General features: G+C 42.6%; 2 protein-coding genes across 5 annotated transcripts in view; both read right to left on the bottom strand.

Annotated features, from left to right (window-relative positions):
- Positions 1-1,712: 1,712 nt before the first annotated feature.
- On the bottom strand, positions 1,713-4,489 carry ARMH2 (armadillo like helical domain containing 2; the record flags this gene model as incomplete). The annotated part of the gene is made up of 2 exons (XM_081247413.1): positions 1,713-2,224; positions 4,228-4,489. 2 exons carry the CDS (start codon positions 4,487-4,489, stop codon positions 1,797-1,799), a joined length of 690 nt encoding a protein of 229 aa, XP_081103539.1. The 3' UTR covers positions 1,713-1,796.
- Positions 4,490-11,093: 6,604 nt separating this feature from the next.
- RIPOR2 (RHO family interacting cell polarization regulator 2) overlaps positions 11,094-22,214 on the bottom strand; it is a 214,254-nt gene continuing 203,133 nt past the window's right edge. For all 4 annotated transcript variants that reach the window (XM_081245370.1, XM_081245365.1, XM_081245366.1 and 1 more), the window contains 4 exons: positions 21,625-21,827; positions 20,267-20,350; positions 16,530-16,620; positions 11,094-12,847 (listed from right to left, as the gene is read on the bottom strand). In XM_081245370.1, the coding sequence (XP_081101496.1) occupies positions 12,747-12,847; positions 16,530-16,620; positions 20,267-20,350; positions 21,625-21,827 (479 nt within the window). In that variant the 3' untranslated portion in view covers positions 11,094-12,746. The remainder of the gene's footprint in view (positions 12,848-16,529; positions 16,621-20,266; positions 20,351-21,624; positions 21,828-22,214) is intronic.

Raw genomic sequence — 22,214 nt, 5'->3', positions numbered from 1 at the left:
CTGGTCTGGGAGGATCCCACATGCTGCGGAGCAACTGGGCCCGTGAACCACAACTACTGAGACTGCGCGTCTGGAGCCTGTGCTCCGCAACGAGAGGGGCCGTGATAGTGAGAGGCCCGCGCACCGCGATGAAGAGTGGCCCCCACTTGCCACAACTAGAGATAGCCCTTGCACAGAAACAAAGACCCAACACAGCAAAAATAAATAAATTAATTAATAAACTCCTACCCCCAACATCTTTAAAAAAAACAAAAACAAAAACATACACATTCTGTATGATCCGGCCGTTCTAGGTATTTACCTAAGAGAAATGAAAGCATATGTCCACATGAAGATTAGCAAATAAAGCCCTTGTGCTCAAATTCTTATTGTGGATTTGCTTCTAAGAAAATCCAAATGTTGGAGAGAGGTGAGCTTACAAGGGACAACAAAGGAAAATAGTAACCATTTGTTGTTAAAATTTTGGTAAGCGATTTTAAAATCATAGCTTAGCATAAAAATGCCTCAAGGCCCATATCTGAACCTCTGTTTCTCATCAGAGGCCTGGCATTATTTGACTCTTCAAACTACGTTCATGAATTACTCTGAGGAAAAACTAAAATTCAATTTAAAAAGCACTTGAAAAAAGTAATCTGTGACCGTGACCCAGTTTCTAAAGGGGACTTATGATTTCCGACCCTTATTCTCCCACTGTAAACTGAATTCTAGTTTCAGAAACTCTGCGTTAACACAATTCACAAAATCCACCAAGGATGAAAAGATAACAGTTGCTCAGCAGAACACAGCTTTTCCTGGTTTGAGTTTTGAGAAAATTGCCCCCCGAGAGCCTCATGAATCCACGTGATATGATTAGCATCCCCAACAACATTCCTGTAATAAATACAAGCACGGATCACGGACCTACCCTACTTTTTTTTTACAGGCCCCTCAGTGAAAGGTAGAAGCGTAACGCTAAAGTAAGCTTAGTCAAGGCAAGTCTGTGAAATAGGAAAAGTACACAGTTCAATCTATGATGGCTCCGACTTAAGCCAGAGGTAAATGTTAATGTAGTTAGAGACACAAACAGGTACACATGCTGTAAGCGCTTCTCCGTAAACATTTTTGGTAACAAAGCTTTTGATGAGGCTGGGCAGTACATAAGTCAGGTGCAAGCTTTCTTTGACATATTCTCTCAACAGGCAAAATAGGGAGAGTAAAAATCCAGGAGCCTAACTTTAGGCTGTCTTTAGGTGTCTGAACACATGGTACTCCATCTCTATCCAGAGTTGTGCCAGTGGAGGTAAGCACTGCTCCTATTCAGTGTAAATTCCCCCAAACTGGTCAGCCTGATGTGCAGAAAGATCATGGTCTGGTAGCCAGAATGCAACCTCAGCCAAAGATGTGGCAACCGGAAGGCCGGCACTGAAATAGGGCTGAAAGGATACATACGGGTGGGACGACAGTGTCCACTGTAGGGTGTGGCTGTGAGTTGGCTTTGGATTTGGCATTTCTGGGTGCCTTAGCTTAATGTCATCTAATAGCCCCCCAAACACACCATTGCTCCTAACAGTTATATAGGGAGTGCATCTTCCAGTGAATTCTCATTTTATGAACTTAATTTTTATGAGGTTATTTTAAACAGTGGTGCTTTTCATAAGTTTGGTTATTGCAGTAACTATGAAAATGTATATAGAATTTTTCAACTATCTAAAAGAAAACGCTGAAGAATAATGTGATCAGATATTGTTATTTATTTCAGTTTTCCAGGGTGATACAATGGTGCAGACAGCTGCATCAAGTAACTGGATTTAGAGAAATTAATTCCTGTGAAAACCAATGAGGAAATACAGCACCTCTGCAAAATTCTCGGGCCATCCAGACCAATTCTCACTGACCAACATTTGCAAGTGATATTTTAGAGAACTGTAGTCTCTAAGCTCCTGCATACAAGACAGGTTGTTGCATGTCATGACAAAGAGAACATAGCAAATCCAAAATTTAACCAGGAGGTTGCTGTTTATGTCACTTTTCATGGTAGGCTCAAGTCTGTTATCAAAAAGATCAATGAGAATAGGAATAAACTGCAAACGTCTGGCTCTTCTCTGGTTGACAGGGTTTAAGTAACACCAAGATGCAACACTCTGGAGCAGCTGGATCTTTATTTTTGGTTCCATCTCGTAATTTTGCAACAAGTGAGCTACTTCTTTCATGTACTCAGCTGCAAAATTTCCAGCAGTTGGTCCTCCTGTAAAACAAGCATTTGCATTTCCAGAAGCATTTGGTGTATCTAGTAGCTAGTGACATTTGAGTTCATATTCTCGTCGCTATGGATGTGATACTTTGGATATTTTGGGTTTTCCTCTTTCTCCCCCACCCCGTGTGCTGCTGTGAAGATAAGAAAGTGTGTGTTGATCAGCGTGGAGTTATATGAAGAGCACTGGGAGGTCCCTGCCTGCCCAAAGCTCCTCCCTGTTTCCTTCAATCAGGCGCCTATGAGTCAGTATTGTAAGATGAATAAAGCCTGGCTGTGTTCACCTAGCAAATCTCCCTCATGGTCTCATTCCTGAGTCTCTGTCTTCAGTACTTGAAAAAGTACCAGAGCATTAGAGCAAACAAAGGAAAAACCAAAAGGCTGAGCTGCAAAGCCAGGGTCTAAATGGTAAGAGAGAGGTTTTTCATGAGTTGTCCATCACTGTCCTGTTCTCCTTACACATTTCTCAGCCCAAATCTTTTGCAGATCTGGGACCAACCTGGTGCTTGACTCTACTTCCATCATATACCTGAACCCCAGGTCATCCTAGTTCAAATCTCAAACTCCGAGCAGGTCCTAGATAAGAAGGCACTGATGAAGACAATTTAGATGGTGAGGAGAAGCTGGCACAGTTGGCTGGATTCTAGCCACTGGAATTTTGACCTGGTTTGGATTCCTCTTATTTGCACTACCACAGTCCCCTGGTCCCAAGGATATTCTATGCAGTGTAAAGCTTTAGCCAAAGCCTGGGCATAAGCCCTTTCCATTGTTTCCCACCAGTGCAACCAAGGCTAAGTAACATCAAGTTAAAGGATTCTGATCCCTTTACAATTAGCTAACTCTTACCCCAAATGGTGACCACAGCTCTACAGGGAACTGAGCCTGCCTCAAGTGGTGGGTGCCATTTACACCCCCCTCACCTGGGTGTTCTCCTGAGTTTCTGTCTTCTCTCTGGTCCTATGCTAGTGGTTCTCAATCATTCTGGTACCTAGGACCCCTTGGTCCTTGAAAACAGTAAATGTTTTCTCTCATGGACACCATTCAGTGAAAGTAGTCTATTAAACTACACTGAAGTAATTCATTTTCCCATTTAGAAAATAATCGATCTACCAAGGACACTAACAGCTACCAACAAGAGCTTCTAATAAGGCAATGTGTTGTTGAGGATTGTCTATAAAATTTTTTTACATGAAATTTTTTTTTTTTTTTTTTTTTTTTTTTTTCTGTACGCGGGCCTCTCACTGCTGTGGCCTCTCCCGTTGCGGAGCACAGGCTCCGGACACACAGGCTCCGCGGCCATGGCTCGCGGGCCCAGCCGCTGCGCGGCATGTGGGATCTTCCGGGATAGGGGCACGAACCCGTGTCCCCTGCATCGGCAGGCGGACTCTCAACCACTGCGCCACCAGGGAAGCCCTACATGAAATTTTTTAGAAAAAAAAAGTGAAGCAAGTTTGGACTTGACAATCAGAGCAGTGTCTTTAAATGGTTTACCACTTAATTCTCTAGCCAAGTATACATTAATAGTCGCTTTTCACTAATGCACCTATTGGCTTTCCTAGTAGGTATTTTAAAAACCTTAAGTTCTTCATGATTTTTCTGAACTATTGTCTGTGTAATGCATTTTTACAAGATAAAAAATAAAATACTGAGTAGTTTTATCCTGTAAAAGGGTTGAAATTATTTTTTCATGATACTGAAAAGTTTGATAGGCAATTTCAGTGTATGTGTATATATATATATATACTTTTTAAATTAACAGGAAAGTACCTAATTAGTAATTTATTTGATGGACACATTCTTTTGAAAACATGAGATCCTTGAGGAGAAAGTAATTAGTAATATCTTTGGCGGTGCAAAGACAAAAAACTAATAATTTAGGCAAAGGAAATGTTATTGGAATGTTAAGACGAGTGCTATGAGAATCACTCACTGACAGTGTTAGAACAGGCAAAAAGACTGTGGAACACCTCTGTCAGCACAGCTGGTTAAATCAGTACCTGTAAAGGCCAACAGTCCAATTCTATAGGCAGCTTGAGCTCTCTGTTCAAGGGCTAGAGATTTATCCTTCAACATATGGCCAAGCACCGCAATTTTTTCTTTGTGAAAAATACTCTCAGCTGGAGGGATGTGTTCTTCCTCCTTTTTAGTGAAAAAGCCCTTAACGACATTCCAGCATTTCTTGAGGCGGTGATACAGCCCCACAAAATATCGACAAACCTGAATCCAAAATTGCGCATAGTTAGCCTGGGTCTTTGCCATTGTGTAAAAAGGCCAAGGGTGCTTAAGTCACACCACTGGCAGTAACAGAAGTGAACAGTCAAGAACTCTGGAATGCATTGCTTAGCAACACCATAGAATGGAATACACAAATCCGGGGGAAGCCATGTATGCCTAGCTTCTTTCTTCAGCCTAGCATTGAAGGCCTTCTACAGTTTGAGCTAAACCAAGCTTACTTTCACTTCTCTGGTGCACAGAATCTCAGCTTAAACTAAACTGGCTTTTCCCCTAACACACACTCAGCTCGGTCCTGTCTTTGTGCCTTTGCTTAGGTGACGCCTACTGGGAACTTGCCCATTCTGCTTCGACTGTTCCAACCTGTACTGAACTTTCTATTGACCTTTAATAGTATTATGCCTATTTTGCTTATTCGTTACATAGAGTTTTTCTCTACATCATAGATTTCCTATATTGATCTTATTTTTCTGAGAAAATAGAAGCAATCAAAAGAGAACTTCCATAGCTCTCCCCATCACATCTACCCACCCATCTGCGTCTGTGCCCATATCCTCTGGCTTTCCTCCTGTAATACGGATGGCCCCTCCATGTATGCAGATTTCAGCCAATCCTTCTCACCCCATTCAGGGAGACTGCTCACTATTGGTCTCTTGCCTTATTAATTTTTCAATCTCAACTGGGTTCTTTGCATCAACAAACATGCTGTACTTTTTCTCATTAAAAAAATAAAACAACTCTTTTGACTTCATATAGCCCCTCCTCCTGGTTATTGCACATTCACACAATGTGCAATATTCTGCTCCCCTTTAAACAAAACTCTTCAAAGAGCTGCCATACTTGCCATTTGAAACATTCTTTTTTTTAAAAATATTTATTTATTTTTGGCTGCATCGGGTCTTAGTTGTGGCATGCAGGATCTTTCATTGCTAGTGTGGGCTCATCGTTGCGACACGTGGGCTCCTCTCTAGTTGCAGCGTGAGGGCTCTCTAATTGTGGCGTGCGGGCTCCAGAGAGTGCAGGCTCAGTAGCTGCAGCGCACGGGCTTAGTAGCCCCATGGCATGTGGGATCCTAGTTCCCCGACCAGGGACCGAACCCGTGTCCCCTGCATTGGAAGGTGGATTCTCAACCACTGGGCCACCAGGGAAGTCCCTGAAATGTTCTTTTATCCTCTCTTGGATGTACTCCAAGTTGGATTTTAACCCCACCATGACTCTACTGAAATTGCTCGTCAGGGTCACCGATGACCTTCATTCTGCTGAATCCAATTCTCAGTCCTCAGCATTTGTCACTCGTTTCTCCTTGAAACGCGTTTTTCACTTGGCTTCTAAGCTGTCATAGTCTTTTAATTCCCTACTGGTCACTCGTTTCCTTTGCTGCTTCCCCCTCTTCTTTATGACCTCTAAATACTGGAGTGCCCCAAGGCTCAGTTCTTGTATCTCTTGTTTTCTATCTATACTTCCTGGAGGAAACAAACCAGTTTCATGGCTTTAAATACCATTCACATGCTGAAGACTCCCAATTTTATATTTTTAACTGGATTTCTCACCTGAACTCCAAACACAATTACTTTCAATCACCAACGTGGTATCTCCATTTGGATGTCTAAGAGGCTTCCCCAACTTAACATGCTGGAAGCAAAATTCCTGGTCTTCTTTATTATTTTTTAATTTATAATTTAATTTTTAAATTCATTTAATTAATTTATTTATTTTTGGCTGCGTTGGGTCTTCGTTGCTGTGCGCGGGCTTCCCCTAGTTGCGGCGAGCGGGGGCTACTCTTCATTGCGGTGCACGGGTTTCTCACTGCGGTGTCTTGTCTTTATTGCGGAGCACAGGCTCTAGGCATACGGGCCTCAGCAGCTATGGCATGTAGGCTCAGCAGTTGTGGCCTGTGGGCGCTAGAGCGCAGGTTCAGCAGCTGTGGCGCACGGACCCAGCTGCTCTGCGGCATGCAGGATCCTCCTGGACCAGGTCTGAACCCATGTCCCCTGCACTGGCAGGCGGATTCCCAACCACTGCACCACCAGGGAAGCCCCCTGGTCTTCTTTAAATCTCCTGCTTCTCAGTTTCCCTATCTTGGAAGATGGCATTCCTTCCTTCCAGTTGTTCAGATTGAAATTTTTGGATTCATCCTTGGCTTTTATCTGTTTCACATCTCATTTCCAATTTATCAACAAATCTTTTTGGCTCTACTTTCAAAGCAGATATCTGGACACCCTGTCCAAAGTTGGGACATTCTACAAAATGTACTTGCTTGTACACTTCAAATATAGTAAGGTGTGGAAGTTTAAAAAAAAGGGGGGCCCATTACTGTTCTAGAGTAAAAGAACCTGAAGAGGAGAGTTACCATATGACCCAGCAACCCCACTCCTGGGCATATATCTGGAGAAAACTCTAATTTGAAAAGATACATGCGCCCCAATATTTATAGCAGCACTATTTATAATAGCCAAGACATGAAGGCAACCTAAATGTCCATCTACAGATGAATGGATAAAGAAGATGTGGTGCATATATACAATGGAATACTACTCAGCCGTAAAAAAGAATGAAATAATGCTATTTGCAGCAACATGGATGGACAAAGAGATTATCATACTAAGTAAAGTAAGCCAGACAGGAAGAAAAATATCATAAGATAGCACTTATATGTGGAACCTAAAATATGATACAAATGAACTTATTTACAAAACAGAAGCAGGCTCACAGACATGGAAAACAAACTTATGGTTATCAAAAGGGGAAGTGGGGGGAGGGATAAATTAGGAGTTTGGGATTAGCAGATAAAAACTATTATAAATCAGACAGATAACCAACAAGGTTCTACTATATAGCACAGGGAACTATACTCAATATCTTGTAATAAACCACAATGGAAAAGAATTTTTAGAAGAATATATATATGTATAAATATATGAATCACTTTGCTGTGATTCAGAAACTAACACAACATTGTAAATCAATGAAAAAATTTAATAAAGAAAAGAACCTGAAGAGGCATGACAGCTAAATTAAACATGTAACCCATGGCTGGATCCTGTATCTATGTGTGTGCATGCATGTGTGTGTGTATGTATGCTATAAAGGATATTACTGGGACAATTGGGGAAACATAGACCTGCATTATCCAATATGGTACCCACTAGCTACATGTGGCTATGGAGCACCTGAAATGTGACTAGTATGAATTGAGATGTGCTGTAAGTGTAAAATATATACTGTATTTCAAAGACTTAGTATGAGAAAAAGAATGTAAAATATCTTATTAATAATTTTTATATTGATTACAAGTTGAAAGATTTTGGATATATTAGGTTAAATAAAACATATCATTAGAATTAGCTTTCCCTGTTCTTGTTACTTCTTTTCTAGTGGCTACTAGAAAATCTAAAACATCAAGCATGGTCCCTTTCTAAGGTCTTTGTGGTTATTGTTGCTTCTGACCAGAATGTTCTTCCCAGGGATATCCACATATCCATCCACGTGACTGACTCACCCCATCAGTTCCTCAGGCCATCCTCAAATGTAGTTTTCTACTCGGCCTTCCCTGCACGCTCTCTTTGAAACTTGTTTTTTTTTTTTTTTTTTTGCTGTACGCGGGCCTCTCGCTGCTGTGGCCTCTCCCGTTGCGGAGCACAGGCTCCGGACACACAGGCTCTGCGGCCATGGCTCGCGGGCCCAGCCGCTCCGCGGCATGTGGGATCTTCCGGGATCGGGGCACGAACTCGTGTCCCCTGCATCGGCAGGCGGACTCTTAACCACTGCGCCACCAGGGAAGCCCCTCTTTGAAACTTGTGATCTTTGCCCTATCACATCTCCCACGCCAAACTGGGCAATTACATTACTTTTCTCTGTCTTTGTTTTTTGGCCGTGCTGCACAGCTTGTGGGATCTTAGTGCCCAGGTCCCCGGCAGTGGAAGTGCGGAGTCCTAACCACTGGACTACCAGGGAATTCCTTCCTTTTCTCTGTCTTATTGTCTCCTCTTTCCAGGATAGGAGCCCCGCAAGGGTAGGGATTTTTATGTCCTCTCATTTTTTTTCTTTTTCCTTCACTGCTATAGCTCCATCGCCAAGAATAGTCCCTGGCATATGCATACCTCATTTATAGTTAAGTATGCAACAAATACTTGTTGAATAAATGAGAAGTTAGAGAACTAGTTTTTAGCAAACAACTGTTGTTCCCTGCAAAAAGTGTACTTAGAACTTTCTCAAAATCCATCATATTTGTTTTATAAGAGCTAATGTCCCCAGGAAAATTTCAGGGATAAAAATACTTATTTTTCTATTCGACTAACTTGTTTTCCTGATATAGTGAGAAGTGCTGGTGTTTTCTGCTGACTTTGGTTTACAATTTTACTTTATAATTTTATAAAGTAAGTAAGGTAATTCAGTTAAGCAGTACAGCAACAAACCATATAGGGGAAATTGTTTTTACTGCTGACTCAGTAACTAAGCAATCACTGGTATTTAATGAATCACTTGGTAAATACTCTCAGAGCTGAATGTCAGGGGCTTCTCTGTGATGCTGCTGGCGGGGGTCTGGGTTGGGAACATATACAAATAAACCAAGACTCATTTAGCCTCAGGGGGCTTACAGTCTCTGCTCATAGATACCACAACTCTGAAACGCAGCTCTGGGACATGGGGTTTGCAGAGTTGCAGTCACCGTGGCATTGCAAGGCATCATCACAAAGTAGAACAGAAAAGCTTAGTTTGGAAACAGCGCAGGCTCTGTTATGGCCACCTGCAGTAACTACAGCGAGGAAAGCCACCGTGACGGAAGCAGTACCTTGGCATTAGCAAGGCGTGCACGGGTCTATCGAGATTTCTTCAACTAGGTACCTCTCCTAAAGAAACTGTTTATGCAGGCTGGCGTTGGGAAGACAAAGTTAAGGCCTTTGGGTGATAAACACATGCACTGAGGCCAAAACGTGGGAGCAGAGGGACCCTGAGCTCACCTCCTCTCACAACCACACCAAAATCACAACTGCCTGCAGAACAACCATCAGTGCAAAAGGCTGGAACCTACCAGAAAAGATCTACAACCAAAGACCTAAAGAAGGAACCACAGCTAAATGGGTAGGAGGGGAGGACTGTGATATAATCAAATTCCATACCCCCTCCCCCTACAGACGGCTGACCCACAAGCTGGAGAATAAATACATTGTAGAGATTCTCCCACAGGAGTGAGAGCTTTGAGCCTCATGTCAGGCTCCCCAGCCCGGGGTTCCAGCACTGGGAAGACGAGGCCCCAGAGCCAGCGGGGCTTTGTTGCAGGAGCCCCACAGGACAGGGGAAATAGAGGCGTCACTCTTAAAGGGCGCCCACAAAATCTCATGCGCACTGGGACCAGGGCAAAAGCAGTTAATTGGTAGGAGCCTGGGCCACACCTACCTGCTGGTCTTGGAGAGTCTCCCGGAGAGGTGGGGTGGGGCAGCTGCAGCTCACCCTGGGGACACAGACGCAGACGCCAGAAAACAGTCAGCAGCACAAACACTCCTGGCGGCCGACATCTTGGATCATTAAGACCTGGCGGAGGGGGTGGTGGGGACGGGGATACAGCCCCGCCCATGAGCAGACAGGCTGCCTGAAGACTTAAGGGCCCACAGCTGCCTCTGGACACACCTCTAGACACGGCCCTGCCCACCTGAGGGCCAAGACCCAGCTCCACCCACCAGTGGCCGACCACTGGCCCCTCCCTCCAGGAAGCCTGCCTTAAGTCCCCAGAGCAGCTTCACCCACCGCAGACGCCAGAAGCGAGGAAACCACCATCCCATAGGCCAGACGCTACCCTGGGACCAGCTGGGCCCTGATCCTGCCCACTAGCAGGCCAACGCAGCCTCCTGGACACCCTGGACCCCACACCCACCTGTATCAGGAACCGCCATCCCCAACTCCCCAACGATCTGAAAGGAGTTCTGGGATCCCTGGGCCCTGCAGCCAGGCTCCAGGACCTGGCTCTGCCTGCCAGTAGTCCAGCACTAACCCCAGGATCTGGCTTCACCTGCCAGTGGGTGGGCAACAGCCCCAGACTCTTCGGGACCCTGACTCCACCCACCAGTGAGCCAGCACTGGCCTCAGGGCCCCCAAGGATTCCACCACCAGCTACCTCGTGACCAGGCCCCACTAAACAGCAGCCAGCAGCATCTGTACAAGGCAGGGCCTGGCAACCCACCAGACTAGGGGCCAACCAAGCCTACCAGACGGCCCACATAGTCAGCCTGCCACAAAAGAAGGACCCACGCGGCCCTCTTAGGGGGAAGCCCCAGAGCATACAGCTTGGGTGAAAAGAGAGGAGGGCACTGCTGGGATGCATAGGAGCCTCCTACAGAAGGCCACTTCTCTAAGGCTGAGAAACGTAACTGACCTACCACAGACATAAAAATACCAATAGCAACTTAGACAAAATGAGGTGGCACAGGAATGTGTTCCAGACGAAGGGATATGATGAAATGCAGCTCTTTTTTCTCCAGTTAGCATTACAACAAATCTGAGAAGTAAATATCCTCGTGTATGGATAAAGGAATTTCAAGGTAAGAATAAACTCAAGTTGAGAATGAGGTGTAGTGTGTTGTATAAATACCAACTCAAGAAGGGCATGTGAAAAAAATACACCAGACCCTGAACATGAGACTAGTAATTCAAAAATAATTTTTATTTAACTTACATGATTGAAAGAGTGACGAATACAAATGCCACAAAACTAAAAGCACCCCCTTCAACCAAAAATAAAATGCAGAAGTGAATACAAAAGATATGGAAGTACTCATGCAATATTCAAAAAATTAAAAAAAACCCAAACAACAAAGCAAACAACTCTGTAACATTTGTGATTTGACTTTCTATAAAAAGAATCATTGCAACCATTTAACAGAGATTGTAGACTATACATACTAACTATAGACTGTACAATGTACCTTTAAAATGAAAGATATATGCATATATATAATATTTATAAATTTACAAATACATATATACATTATAACTTCACAGTTGAAAGAACTTATTTGCCAGGAAGCCTGACAAACAATTTTCACTTTAAAATGAAATGAGTTGTTTTTAAAGGTCTTGCTAAAATGTAAATATTTAAAATAACATCTAAATGATATTTTATATAAGCACATTCAGAGAACAGTAGATATTCCACAGTTCAAGTTACACTCACACATATTATTTTGATATCTTGGCATATCCCACCTTGTATACTCTTAAGAGGAAGAAAAGTTATTTAATAAGAGCTACTGAATGGACTTGTACTTTATTTAAACGACTTGCTATCCTGATATGGAAGCAATATGGGAGCTGTTGGTTTAACTATTTGGCCAAAGGATCCTATCCAGTGATGAATGATTTCTCTGGGGGCAGTAACCATCATTCAGGGCATTCTTCTTCCTAACCTTATGGTCATTTGTATAGAAGAAAAGACCACTGTTAATGACCCTCTGCTTCCACCCCATTAGGATTCCTCCAACTTCTATGTTCTACTTCAAGGAGCATCATAACTTTCTGAATTAATCACAGCTGTCTGAAAACTTCTGGGTTTGATTTGTCTTAGCAGCAAAATACCTCTATTGTAAAAGTATCATTATAAAATGGCTCTTGTTTAAAAAAAAAGCTTAAGTTTTGAGTATCTGTTTTAAAATGAGTATGGGTATAACCTTAATAAGGTAGTTTTTAGTGATCTACCCGTCTTTTTTACCATAATGGAAACATGCCTTTGGAATTTTCACGATAGACAAAAGAAACGAGAAATAGTGTAGGCTTGAAAAAATGAAATTAAAAAGAAATAAACTCTTACAATATGTCCTTTTACCAGGTTCTGCAGGCAAACTTTTACTTGAAGAAATCTTTTTTTTTTTGCTTTGCACTTAAGGTAAAATTAGGTAGCTAAGGGGGCCACTCAACCCTGAGAACACAACAGAGGAAAAACTGCAAGGCATATGATATTTATCAAAGTATCATGTGACTATTTCAAGCTTATAGAAGAACTTCCAAAAATGTATAAAGACGGCTGTTTTAAAATCCCATACATACTAGATAAGACAGACTCTTTTACTAAGTATTGTCAGACGCAATCAACCATGTAATCTACTGAAATATACATAGCCCTATTCTGTTGGCTGAAGGAAAAGCAGATAAGTACTGTGAAAGGGGACTTTGAATTCCTCCCATAACATGTTAAATTTCCAGACAACCTCAACAACTTCGAGCTAAGTCACAGCACCACCTTGATTAACAGGGCCATTTATTAAGACATCTGTTAGGCAGAGTTAACTGGTAATTAAAAGGCCGTGGCAACTTCACTTGCATGACGACCTCCAACTTTAACACAGTCTCGAGGAAATTTGTCCAACTGTTCATATGCCAGCCGCCCATCTTCTCCTGCATATAGAGCATCAAAAATGAATACCAGTTTGAACTTAACTTTTTTATTCCTCACTCAGAATAATAATACCAGTTGTTTAGGTAGGGGTCGCTATATTTTGCTAAGGTTGACTTTAGGTGAGGAAAAGTCATCTTTGGCTATTCTTAATTATGTTGTTTTCTAGGTAATGTTTAGAACAACCAAGAACTTTTGAGCTAATGCCGGAGACTAAAAGAATGTGAAACACAGTAGACGTCCTATGGGCATTTGATGTCAATAACTTCACCTAATAGATTTATTCCTGAGAAATTATATGGATTATATTTTAAGTGCATTAGTAATTTCAGTATGGCTAGTCCTTGATTTCAGTGCATTGAACTTTTACATAACTTTCACTTTTATACATTAGATATTGGTACATCCAAATGATCTGTCATAAAATCAAGTTTAGGCTTTCAAACTTCTGCTAAAAAATTATTCTTTGCCCTGTACACATGTAGTGATGCTGTCTACCAGCCACCAACTAGGCCGGTTCTATCAGTAGTACCATCTTGAACAGCCAACATGTATTTGCAAATTATTTGAATATTTTACTCCATTTTTCCTATTTAAGAAAAAATGATTAGAAAATGGGAAAATGAAGTACAGGTAACTAGTGATAAGAAACAGGCTTTCATACATTTAATACAAATGAGACAAAGATGCAAATAATTAATTGTGCTCAATCAGAAGTTCACTGTGAAGAAAAACAGTGAAATGCTGGAAATATATTGATATTAGTGGGTTTTAGAAAAGGAGTGTAATCATGGATTTATAATATATTGCCTCTATATTTGTATAATTTATTGGATATAAAGGCCTTTCAATAAACCAAAAGTCTGTTTTTGGTTGGTTTTTTTTTCAGTACATTTAACTTTTTCAGTAATACATTAGATACAAAAGTAGAGATTTGCGTGTATTTAAAAGAACTTTGTAGTGAACTCTTCTATAAGCAAAAGCCATCAATTTTTAGATTCTTTTGTTGTTTCTGCATGCCTTGACTTTTCTGAAGCAAACGTTATTTTTTCCCTAATTCAATAGTTTCCAACTTTTTCTTACTTTGGAGTAGAACCCTTTATTTGAAACAAAATATTTATGCAAAACCCTGAATATAAAACATTAACAGCAATGCCTTTCCGGCTGATGATACTGGGAGGAGAGACAGAGTGCCCTTAAATTAAGCACATTTATACCATACTCCCTGCCCGCTCACACACACCCCTGTGGATGCCTAGGCTAATGAATGCTACTTAAAAACCCAATAATACCAGGCTAGTTCCTAGTTTGCTCACAGGGAGATTCCAATTTAGAGGTCTTCAGTTCCTCCTCCAGTAACCTACAGCATCCAGGTGACCTAGAGGGTCAGGATTCCATTGCAGTGCTTGACTGGGTCTGGGTGTCGTGGGTGAGTTATGCAACCCTAGCATGCCTCACTGTGCCCCTCTGTAAATTGGGATTAACTGTCCCTCCTAGAGTCTCAGGAGGATTAAATGAGCTAATCCATGCAGATCCCTCAAAACAGTGCCTGGCACGTGTTACCCAATATTCTTTACAGTGACACAACCCGGGCCAGGATTTCAGGGCATCTCACTGTTACTAAGATTCAGTTTTCAGGGGCTTGGATCTGCGTTGGCTCCTCTGCTAGTCCTTTAACAGGCAGGGTGTTGGAGGAGAAAGAGCTCGAGCCTTGGTGTGTCAGGCAATGTGGTTCCAGCCGGGACGCACTGGAACGGCCAGAGCCACGGTGAAAACTGCTCTGTCCAATCGAGAGGCCACCAGCCTCAGGTGGCTGTTTACATCTAAATGGTAACTACTCACAATTAAACTTTAATTCCTCAGTCATAATAGCCATGTTGAACTGCTCAGCTGCCACACGTGAATACTTCCTGCCGTCTGGGACGGTGCGTATAGAGCAGCCCCATCATCACAGAGAGATCTACTGGACAGCTCTGGGTTCAAATATTGCATTAATTCCATACGGGTTGGTAAACAGTGGCTGCTTGGAGCCCCTCGAATGCCCTGTGACAACCCTCAGCCCTTTATCATAGAGTATCTTTTACCAATTCCCATCAAAAATACTATTTTCACTACATTAATTCAGTCGTCTGTGTGAGATAAAAATACACCAGTATTTGTGCCTTAGGGTCAAAGGAAATTCATAACATTGAGTTCAGAGGTTCTCCACCTGGGAGACTTTTAATAATCCCAGTGCTAAGGCCCAGCTCAGACCGACAAGAGCAGAATCATCTGAAGTGGAGCCCAGGTATGGGTGTATTTTAAAGGTTCCCTGGTGATTCCAATGGGCATCTAGTGTTGAGAATCATGAACCGGTGGTGTGGTGGGCTATGGGGGCTTTGGGGAGCCACATCTGTAAAGTGTTAAGGTGAAGCAGGTGTGATGACCAACCCCGAGATATGGCTGTCTGTGCAGCTGAACTGGATCTGGATCATCTACAGGGATGAGCCTCCTCAGGTTACAGTGGGAAGAGCAGCGTTGCTGGCTATGCCTTCCTTCATTGTTATTTCAGAACACTAAAGGCTAAAAGAAGTTCAAGCTAATAATACCCTGGGCACATTTTTAGGGAATTAAATAATTTCTATGCCTAAAGCAAGCCGTGAGGAGTAACTGTTTTATCCTTTAAACACACATATGTTGCCTAAGATTTCTATGCATTGCATGATATATCAATAGCAGAATGAAGCCTTATTAAACCCTAAGAAAGAGCACCAGACAATGAGTGTGATTGCCACGGTGACTATAAGTGCCATGAGAGTCTCCCTTACATTCTTTTTTTTTTTTTTTGCGGTATGCGGGCCTCTCACTGCTGTGGCCTCTCCCGCCGCAGAGCACAGGCTCTGGACGCAGGCTCAGCGGCCATGGCTCACGGGCCCAGCCGCTCCGCGGCATGTGGAATCTTCCCAGACCGGGGCATGAACCCGTGTCCCTGGCATTGGCAGGCAGACTCTCAACCACTGCGCCACCAGGGAAGCCCTCCCTTACGTTCTTAAGCTGCTACTAGAGTCACACTAGGGCAGTGGCTTTTTCCCAACTAGTATAACAGAGCGGATTATATTCGAGGACTTTGAGGGGTATAGTATTTATACTTAGAGTGAAGTGAAGGAGAAGGGTTATTTGGATATTCCAGAAAAAAATAAATACTTCATTTCTTTTCTTTGGTGTCGGGGCTCAGGGGCAATAGGCCCGCAGGGCAATCAGAGGTTAACCTGAGAGTCTGGGGGGAGGCTGTGGTACGTGGGGGATTAGGGCATCCTGGGGAATGCATCACTGTCCTCCAGGTAGCGCCAACCCCAACCTGGCAATCCGACCTGCATTCCTGACTCTGACCTCTGCTTGACAGTTTGATTTCTATGTTCTTGATTCCAAATAGTGCCCAGACTATGAAACCAGCTAGAAAGGCTCCAGAGAGCAACCTTCTCCCTCAACATCCAGGTAGTTAGAACGAGGAACTGGGGTGAGATGGAAATTGATCAGTCGTACTGTATGTGTGTGTGTGTGTGTGTGTGTGTGTGTGTATAAGTGTGAGCTGATAGCCTATAGGGGAAAAATTGCTAAAACAAGGCACATGAAACTTTTCCTTACCATTCCCTTTGAGGGTGTCAGAAATAAACAATCATGTAAAAAAAAAAAAAAAGAACTCACCAAGAGATAGGAGAGTTTCTGAGGCCACATTTCTGATTTCTTCAGTATCAGACTGACACAATGTCACCAGCATTTTAATGCTTTCAGTAGCCTACAAGGAGAAAATAGTTAAAATAGTGTTCTGACATTTATGTGTGGGATTACCTGAGACTTAGCATTTCATAGCTGGTAGCAGACTTTAAAAACCCAGGGCTTCCCAAACCTAGTTGAGTATCAAGATGACTTAGGGTGCTCTTGTAAAGTACAGATTCCTGGGTGCCACTCCAGACACACTGTATTAGAACTTCCTGGGTTGGAGCCCAGGATTTGTACTTGTGGGAGCTCTGATGCTCAGCTAAGTTCCTATTTCACAGGGGACTCCAGACCTAGAGAAGTGAAGTGACCAGCCTGCTTTTTCAGAATAGAATCCAATTCTCTTAGTTCTTTCTACTGTATCTCATTCCCTCCAAAACAGCTCTAATGTAAGAATTCCTAATTTTAGTCTATATACTAAAATAGAGGAGGGGAATAAAGATCAAGGATGGGAATTCTTCTATTTGTTTATTCTACAAACATTTACTGAGCACTCTGTGAACCAGGCAGTTCACAGGGTCTGGGAGGCTCAAGCCAGGAACATGACATGGTCCTGGCCCTCAAGAGTTTACAGTCTGGTGGAAAGACAGACAGTGAAACAAGTAAACTAATTATGATGATGAATGATAGGCTGAGTCAGGGTGGTAGGGCAGAACATGACTGGGAAATGCAGCCTGGTCTGATCAGGGAAGTCTTCCTGGAGGAGGTGATATCTTAGAGGAGTTAGTCAAGTTTGGGCACATGGTAGGGGTGTGTGTGTGTGTATGTGTGTGTGTACATGTGTGTGCGTGTGTGTATGTGTAGTGTTTGGGGGTGTGGAGAAGGAAATACATTCTAGGTAAGGGGAATAGCTTGTTACAGGGTCCAAATCGATAGGGGAGGCTTATAAGCCACATTAAAGATTTTGGACATCATTCTTTTTTTTTTTTTTTTTGCGGTACATGGGCCTCTCCCCGTTGTGGCCTCTCCCGTTGTGGAGCACAGGCTCTGGACGTGCAGGCTCAGCGGCCATGGCTCACGGGCCCAGCCGCTCCGCGGCATATGGGATCCTCCCGGACCGGGGCACGAACCCGCATCCCCTGCATCGGCAGGCGGACTCTCAACCACTGCGCCACCAGGGAGGCCCCCTTGGACATCATTCTAAGATCATGGAAAGCCATGTAAGAGTTTTAAGAAGGAGTTGTCTTTTATTCTGAGCTTTCTAACTGCAGTGGAGAGGATGGACTGCAGGGAGGCAGAGAGACGAGTGGGAAGGTAGCTCAAATCCAGGTGAATAGAGTGGGGATAAAGAGTGGACAAATTCCGGCTACTAAGGAGATAGGATCCGCAGGATGAGGAGGCTGGTTGGATGTGGAGGATGAGGGGGAGGGCGGGGTCACTGATGGCTCCTAGGTTTCTGGCCTAAGCTACTGAGAGACGGTTGTACAATCCACTAAGATACCAGAGACTAGAGGTGGGGGTGAGATGGGTGGCGTTCAAGGTGACTTCCTAGGGGAGATACCTAAGAGCAAGCTGATCAGAGGTGGGAAGGGAAGACCTGGACTGGAAATACGAGGAATTATTAGCATAGAGATGATGATGGAAAACGTAGGAGTTGATGTTTCCCCAGGGAGGACTTGTAGAGGGAGAAGAGGGCCCAGCAGGTGTCTCTACAAACACCAGTATTGAAGGCAGGTAGACGAAAGAGAGCCTGCTATGAAATAAAATGCTCTTCCTGTCATTTTGAGGAGTCGATATTGGGTAACAAATTAGTTTTCTTTTCTGGAAGAAAGGTAGGCTTATGAAATGGTAGCTGCATGGGTAGACTCTGGGTTATTTTAGCCCAGTAAGACAGATGGGGAACCTAAAATTGGAGGGCCACTGGATTTGAGGACCTTGACCTCTCAAGCTTGTTTTCATTTTGATAATAGGAAAGAAAAATGTCAGCTGTTTGCCATCATTAATTAAAAAAAATTTTTTTTCCCTGACAAGTTAACAAGAGTTGATTGGTTGAGTCTGCACTGTTTTTCACATCATGCTGCGTGGAGCCCCTTTCAGGAGCTGGGGGGCTGCAGATGGTTTAGAAAGAGGTCTTTTAGTCAGCACAAAGGATTCTATCCTCTAGGAGAAAAAGGTAAAGGAGAGGAATTGGTGCTCCCAGACTCTGGATAAGCTAGACTTTAAAACTGTAGCTTTTTCTTTTTTTTAAATAGATTTATTTATTATTTATTTATGGCTGTGTTGGGTCTTTGTTACTGTGCACGGGCTTTCCCTAGTTGCGGCGAGCGGGGGCTGCTCTTCGTTGAGGTACGCGGGCTTCTCACTGTGGTGGTTTCTCTTGTTGAGGAGCACGGGTTCTAGGTGCGTGGGCTCAGTAGTTGTGGCACGTGGGGTCAGTAGTTGTGGCGCACAGGCTTAGTTGCTCTGCAGCACGTGGGATCCTCTCGGACCAGGGCTCGAACCCACGTCCCCTGCATTGGCAGGCCGATTCTTAACCACTGGGCCACGAGGGAAGTCCTAAAACTGTAGCTTTTATGGTAAGCTTCACAGCACGTAAATCCACAAAAACTGGTGCAGATCACTTATCCTCATGTCTTAATTTATGTTAACTCTGTATCAGAGCTCCGATCACCGCCCTGTCACTGTATATCAGGAGAGCACCCAAATACACAGCAACCACTGTGGGCTTTTTTTGGCCACCTCAAGGTCATTTTTTGACCAAGTAACAAGGCAGGCAAATTTTCCCAGAGCTGTTTTTCTTCACAGGTCATTAACTTTTTCTTTTGAGGTGTTAATCCCTTCCTTCATGTTCCATCAGGCCTGCAGGTCCTTGCACCAACCCAAGAGTTCAGCAAATCTTAAGGTGTGGCCTTTTCGTTCTTTCCTCAAGGACGATTAATCTTATATTTTGTGATTAAGGTCGGTCAGACATTAAGTCTTGACTATGAAAGGCGGGCTCTTTCATGCTGGCAATTCTCGGCCCTGTTTTCATTTACACCCTCCCTCTGACACAATGAAGATTGATGAGCTGCTTAGTAAAAAAAGAGCTCTCCGGGAAGGACTTGGCAGTTTATTGGCACACTGGATTGCAGTACTTCTTTGCCAATTTTATTTGTCCCTGCTATTTTTTTGTACACAAGAAAAACTGAGGAAATCAGCATTGTCATCTCTTTTTTGGGATGGAAGATAATTTTCTAACAGTCATTCTGAGGCAAACTGATTCCTGTGGGCTATTGAAAAATGGAATTGTTTTCTGGAACGTATCGGCTTTAACAAAACTAAGTTACATTTAGGTACTAAATTTGGGGTTGATAGATGCAAACTATTATATTTAGAATGGATAAACAACAAGGTCCTACTGTATAGCCCAGGGAACTATATCCAATCTCTGGGATAAACCATAATAGAAAATAATTTTTTTAAAAAAAGAATGTCTATATGTGTATAACTGAGTCACTCTGCTGTACAGCACAGATTGACACAACATTGTAAATCAACTCTACTTCAGTTAAAGAAAAAGACAAAAAGGACTCCCGAACTAATATACAGTGTAAAGGAGAGGACAAATGCTGCTAAAGCAGGTACTTCCAAATACAGAAAGAAAGCTGTTCTATGCACCTGGCTTAGTCTCAAAGCCAAAGTCAGCTCAAAGCTAACCTGCCAGGGGCTCTGAGGCTGAGCCTTACCTTCAGGCTTTTCAGGGCCAGGCAAGCTCCCTTCTGGAGCCAGAGGTCAGTCTTTGTTAGGGCTTCACAGTAATAGAGCAGGGCCTGAAAAAGAAGAAAGGACGCTGTGAAGACACTTTGATTTGTTTGTAGTTTTAGATGTATATATCATTTTTACTCCCTGAGATAAGCTACAGATAAAACAAGACATTTTGCACTACCTTCAGAACAACAACAACAAAAAATCCATTAAAATTCATGTTTATTAAAAGAGCTGTCTCTTTACTCAATTCATCATGCCTTCTATTCTATGACTGGAATCACATAATACATGGCCTCTTGTGTCTTGCTCTTTCAGTGGGGGTGACGGTATTCAGCCCATAGAAGAGAGTTTTGAGCAAATTCTACCAAAAGATCAGAACTTTGTAGGAAAGAACAATATGAAGTTCATGCTCTTGGGCCAAAATGGCATTAGAATGGAATATCTTCCTGTGAGTGCATCTCACCACATGCTAGCTTATGTAATGCCTTAGAAAAGTTAAGCAAACTCTTCTCAGAGTTCAACATCGACCTCCCCAGGACAAGAAGGACCAAGTTTGATTTTCTTGAGCTGATCTGAAGGTTGACATGAATTGATTTTTAGAATGACTGCTCAAGTTGTAAAGGGCTCCCAGAGGACCAAGGCCCTTGCTTGTACTGGGCCCCAATGTGCTTGAATTGCAGATGTTTATTATACCTGGATGACTGCTGAATGAAAGCCGAGAGAGGTAAACTGCCTCTTCCCCAGCATCAGGAGTGATGGCTTTTCAAATTAAAAATATTCTAGCTGTTTGACCCAATAGTTTGATGACTTAACCCCAAACTACTCATGAGAAATGCATGTGCGTGAACATACATACGTATGTTCATCATAATATTTTTCAGAGTTGGAAACTACACAAATGCTCATCAATATGGAATAAGAAAATAATGGGTTATTCATATACTGAGATGCCATTTATCCATCAAATAGAATGAAGCAGATCGATACGTTCTGCCATGGAAAGAAAATAACCACGATATATTACATTTGAAAAACCAGTTGCACAACAGAATAGTGTGATCTCGTTTAAGAAAAAAATGATTATCCATGTTAGCATGGATAAAATAGAAAAAATCTGAAGGAATGTACACTAAGTTATTAACAGTTTTCTCTGGGGGCTGGACTTACAGGTACTTAACTATTTTCAGTATATTTTTGTAGTTTAAATCATTTTACAGAATATATTAATAAGTGAAAGAAAATTATTTTTATAAAGGAAAAGATGACAAACTATTAATAGTAAATGGCATAAAGTTAAACAAGCTTCTGCCTTGATGTCCATCATTTCATGCCCTACCTTTTCCCTGAAATGCTCGTTTCTGGAGGCTGCTGCCAAGTAAAGCATCACAGCCTCACTAACTCCACTGTCATCCCCGGTTAAGAGCAGAGCCAGAGTCCTGAGTATTTCCTGCTGGGCCGGGAGGCTGCTGGGTGCAAGGTCACTCATGGCCTGTAGCAGTTTTTCATCTTTCAGTGACTGCAGAGTCTGAACCATGGAAACTGCAGAGTGAAAAGAAAACAGAGGTCACCTTCTGACAGTAAAGGAACATGCTCATTAAAAATATAAATAAGACACAAGGATATACATAATAACAGACCCAAGGATATATATGAAAATTAGCATATTAGAAAGGCGATGTTTCCAATTAGTGAGAAAAGGACAGATTATTCAAAAGCTACATCAAGGCAAATGAAGAATCAGATGAGAAAAAAGTGAAAGTGGATTTCCACCTCATAATGGCTACTATAATAACTTAGAGATGAATTAAACAGTCACATGTAAAAATAATAGTGAAGAAAATACAAGTAAACAGTTTTTACAGTGTTCTTTTTTTACTGTCTTTTTATTTTTAAAGTCTTCATTGAATTTGTTACAATATTGCTTCT

Source organism: Mesoplodon bidens, assembly GCF_964165515.1.
Source record: "Mesoplodon bidens genome assembly, chromosome: 10".
In the NCBI taxonomy this organism is placed as follows: Eukaryota; Metazoa; Chordata; class Mammalia; order Artiodactyla; family Ziphiidae; genus Mesoplodon; species Mesoplodon bidens.
This window is presented reverse-complemented; position numbering and strand designations above follow the sequence as displayed.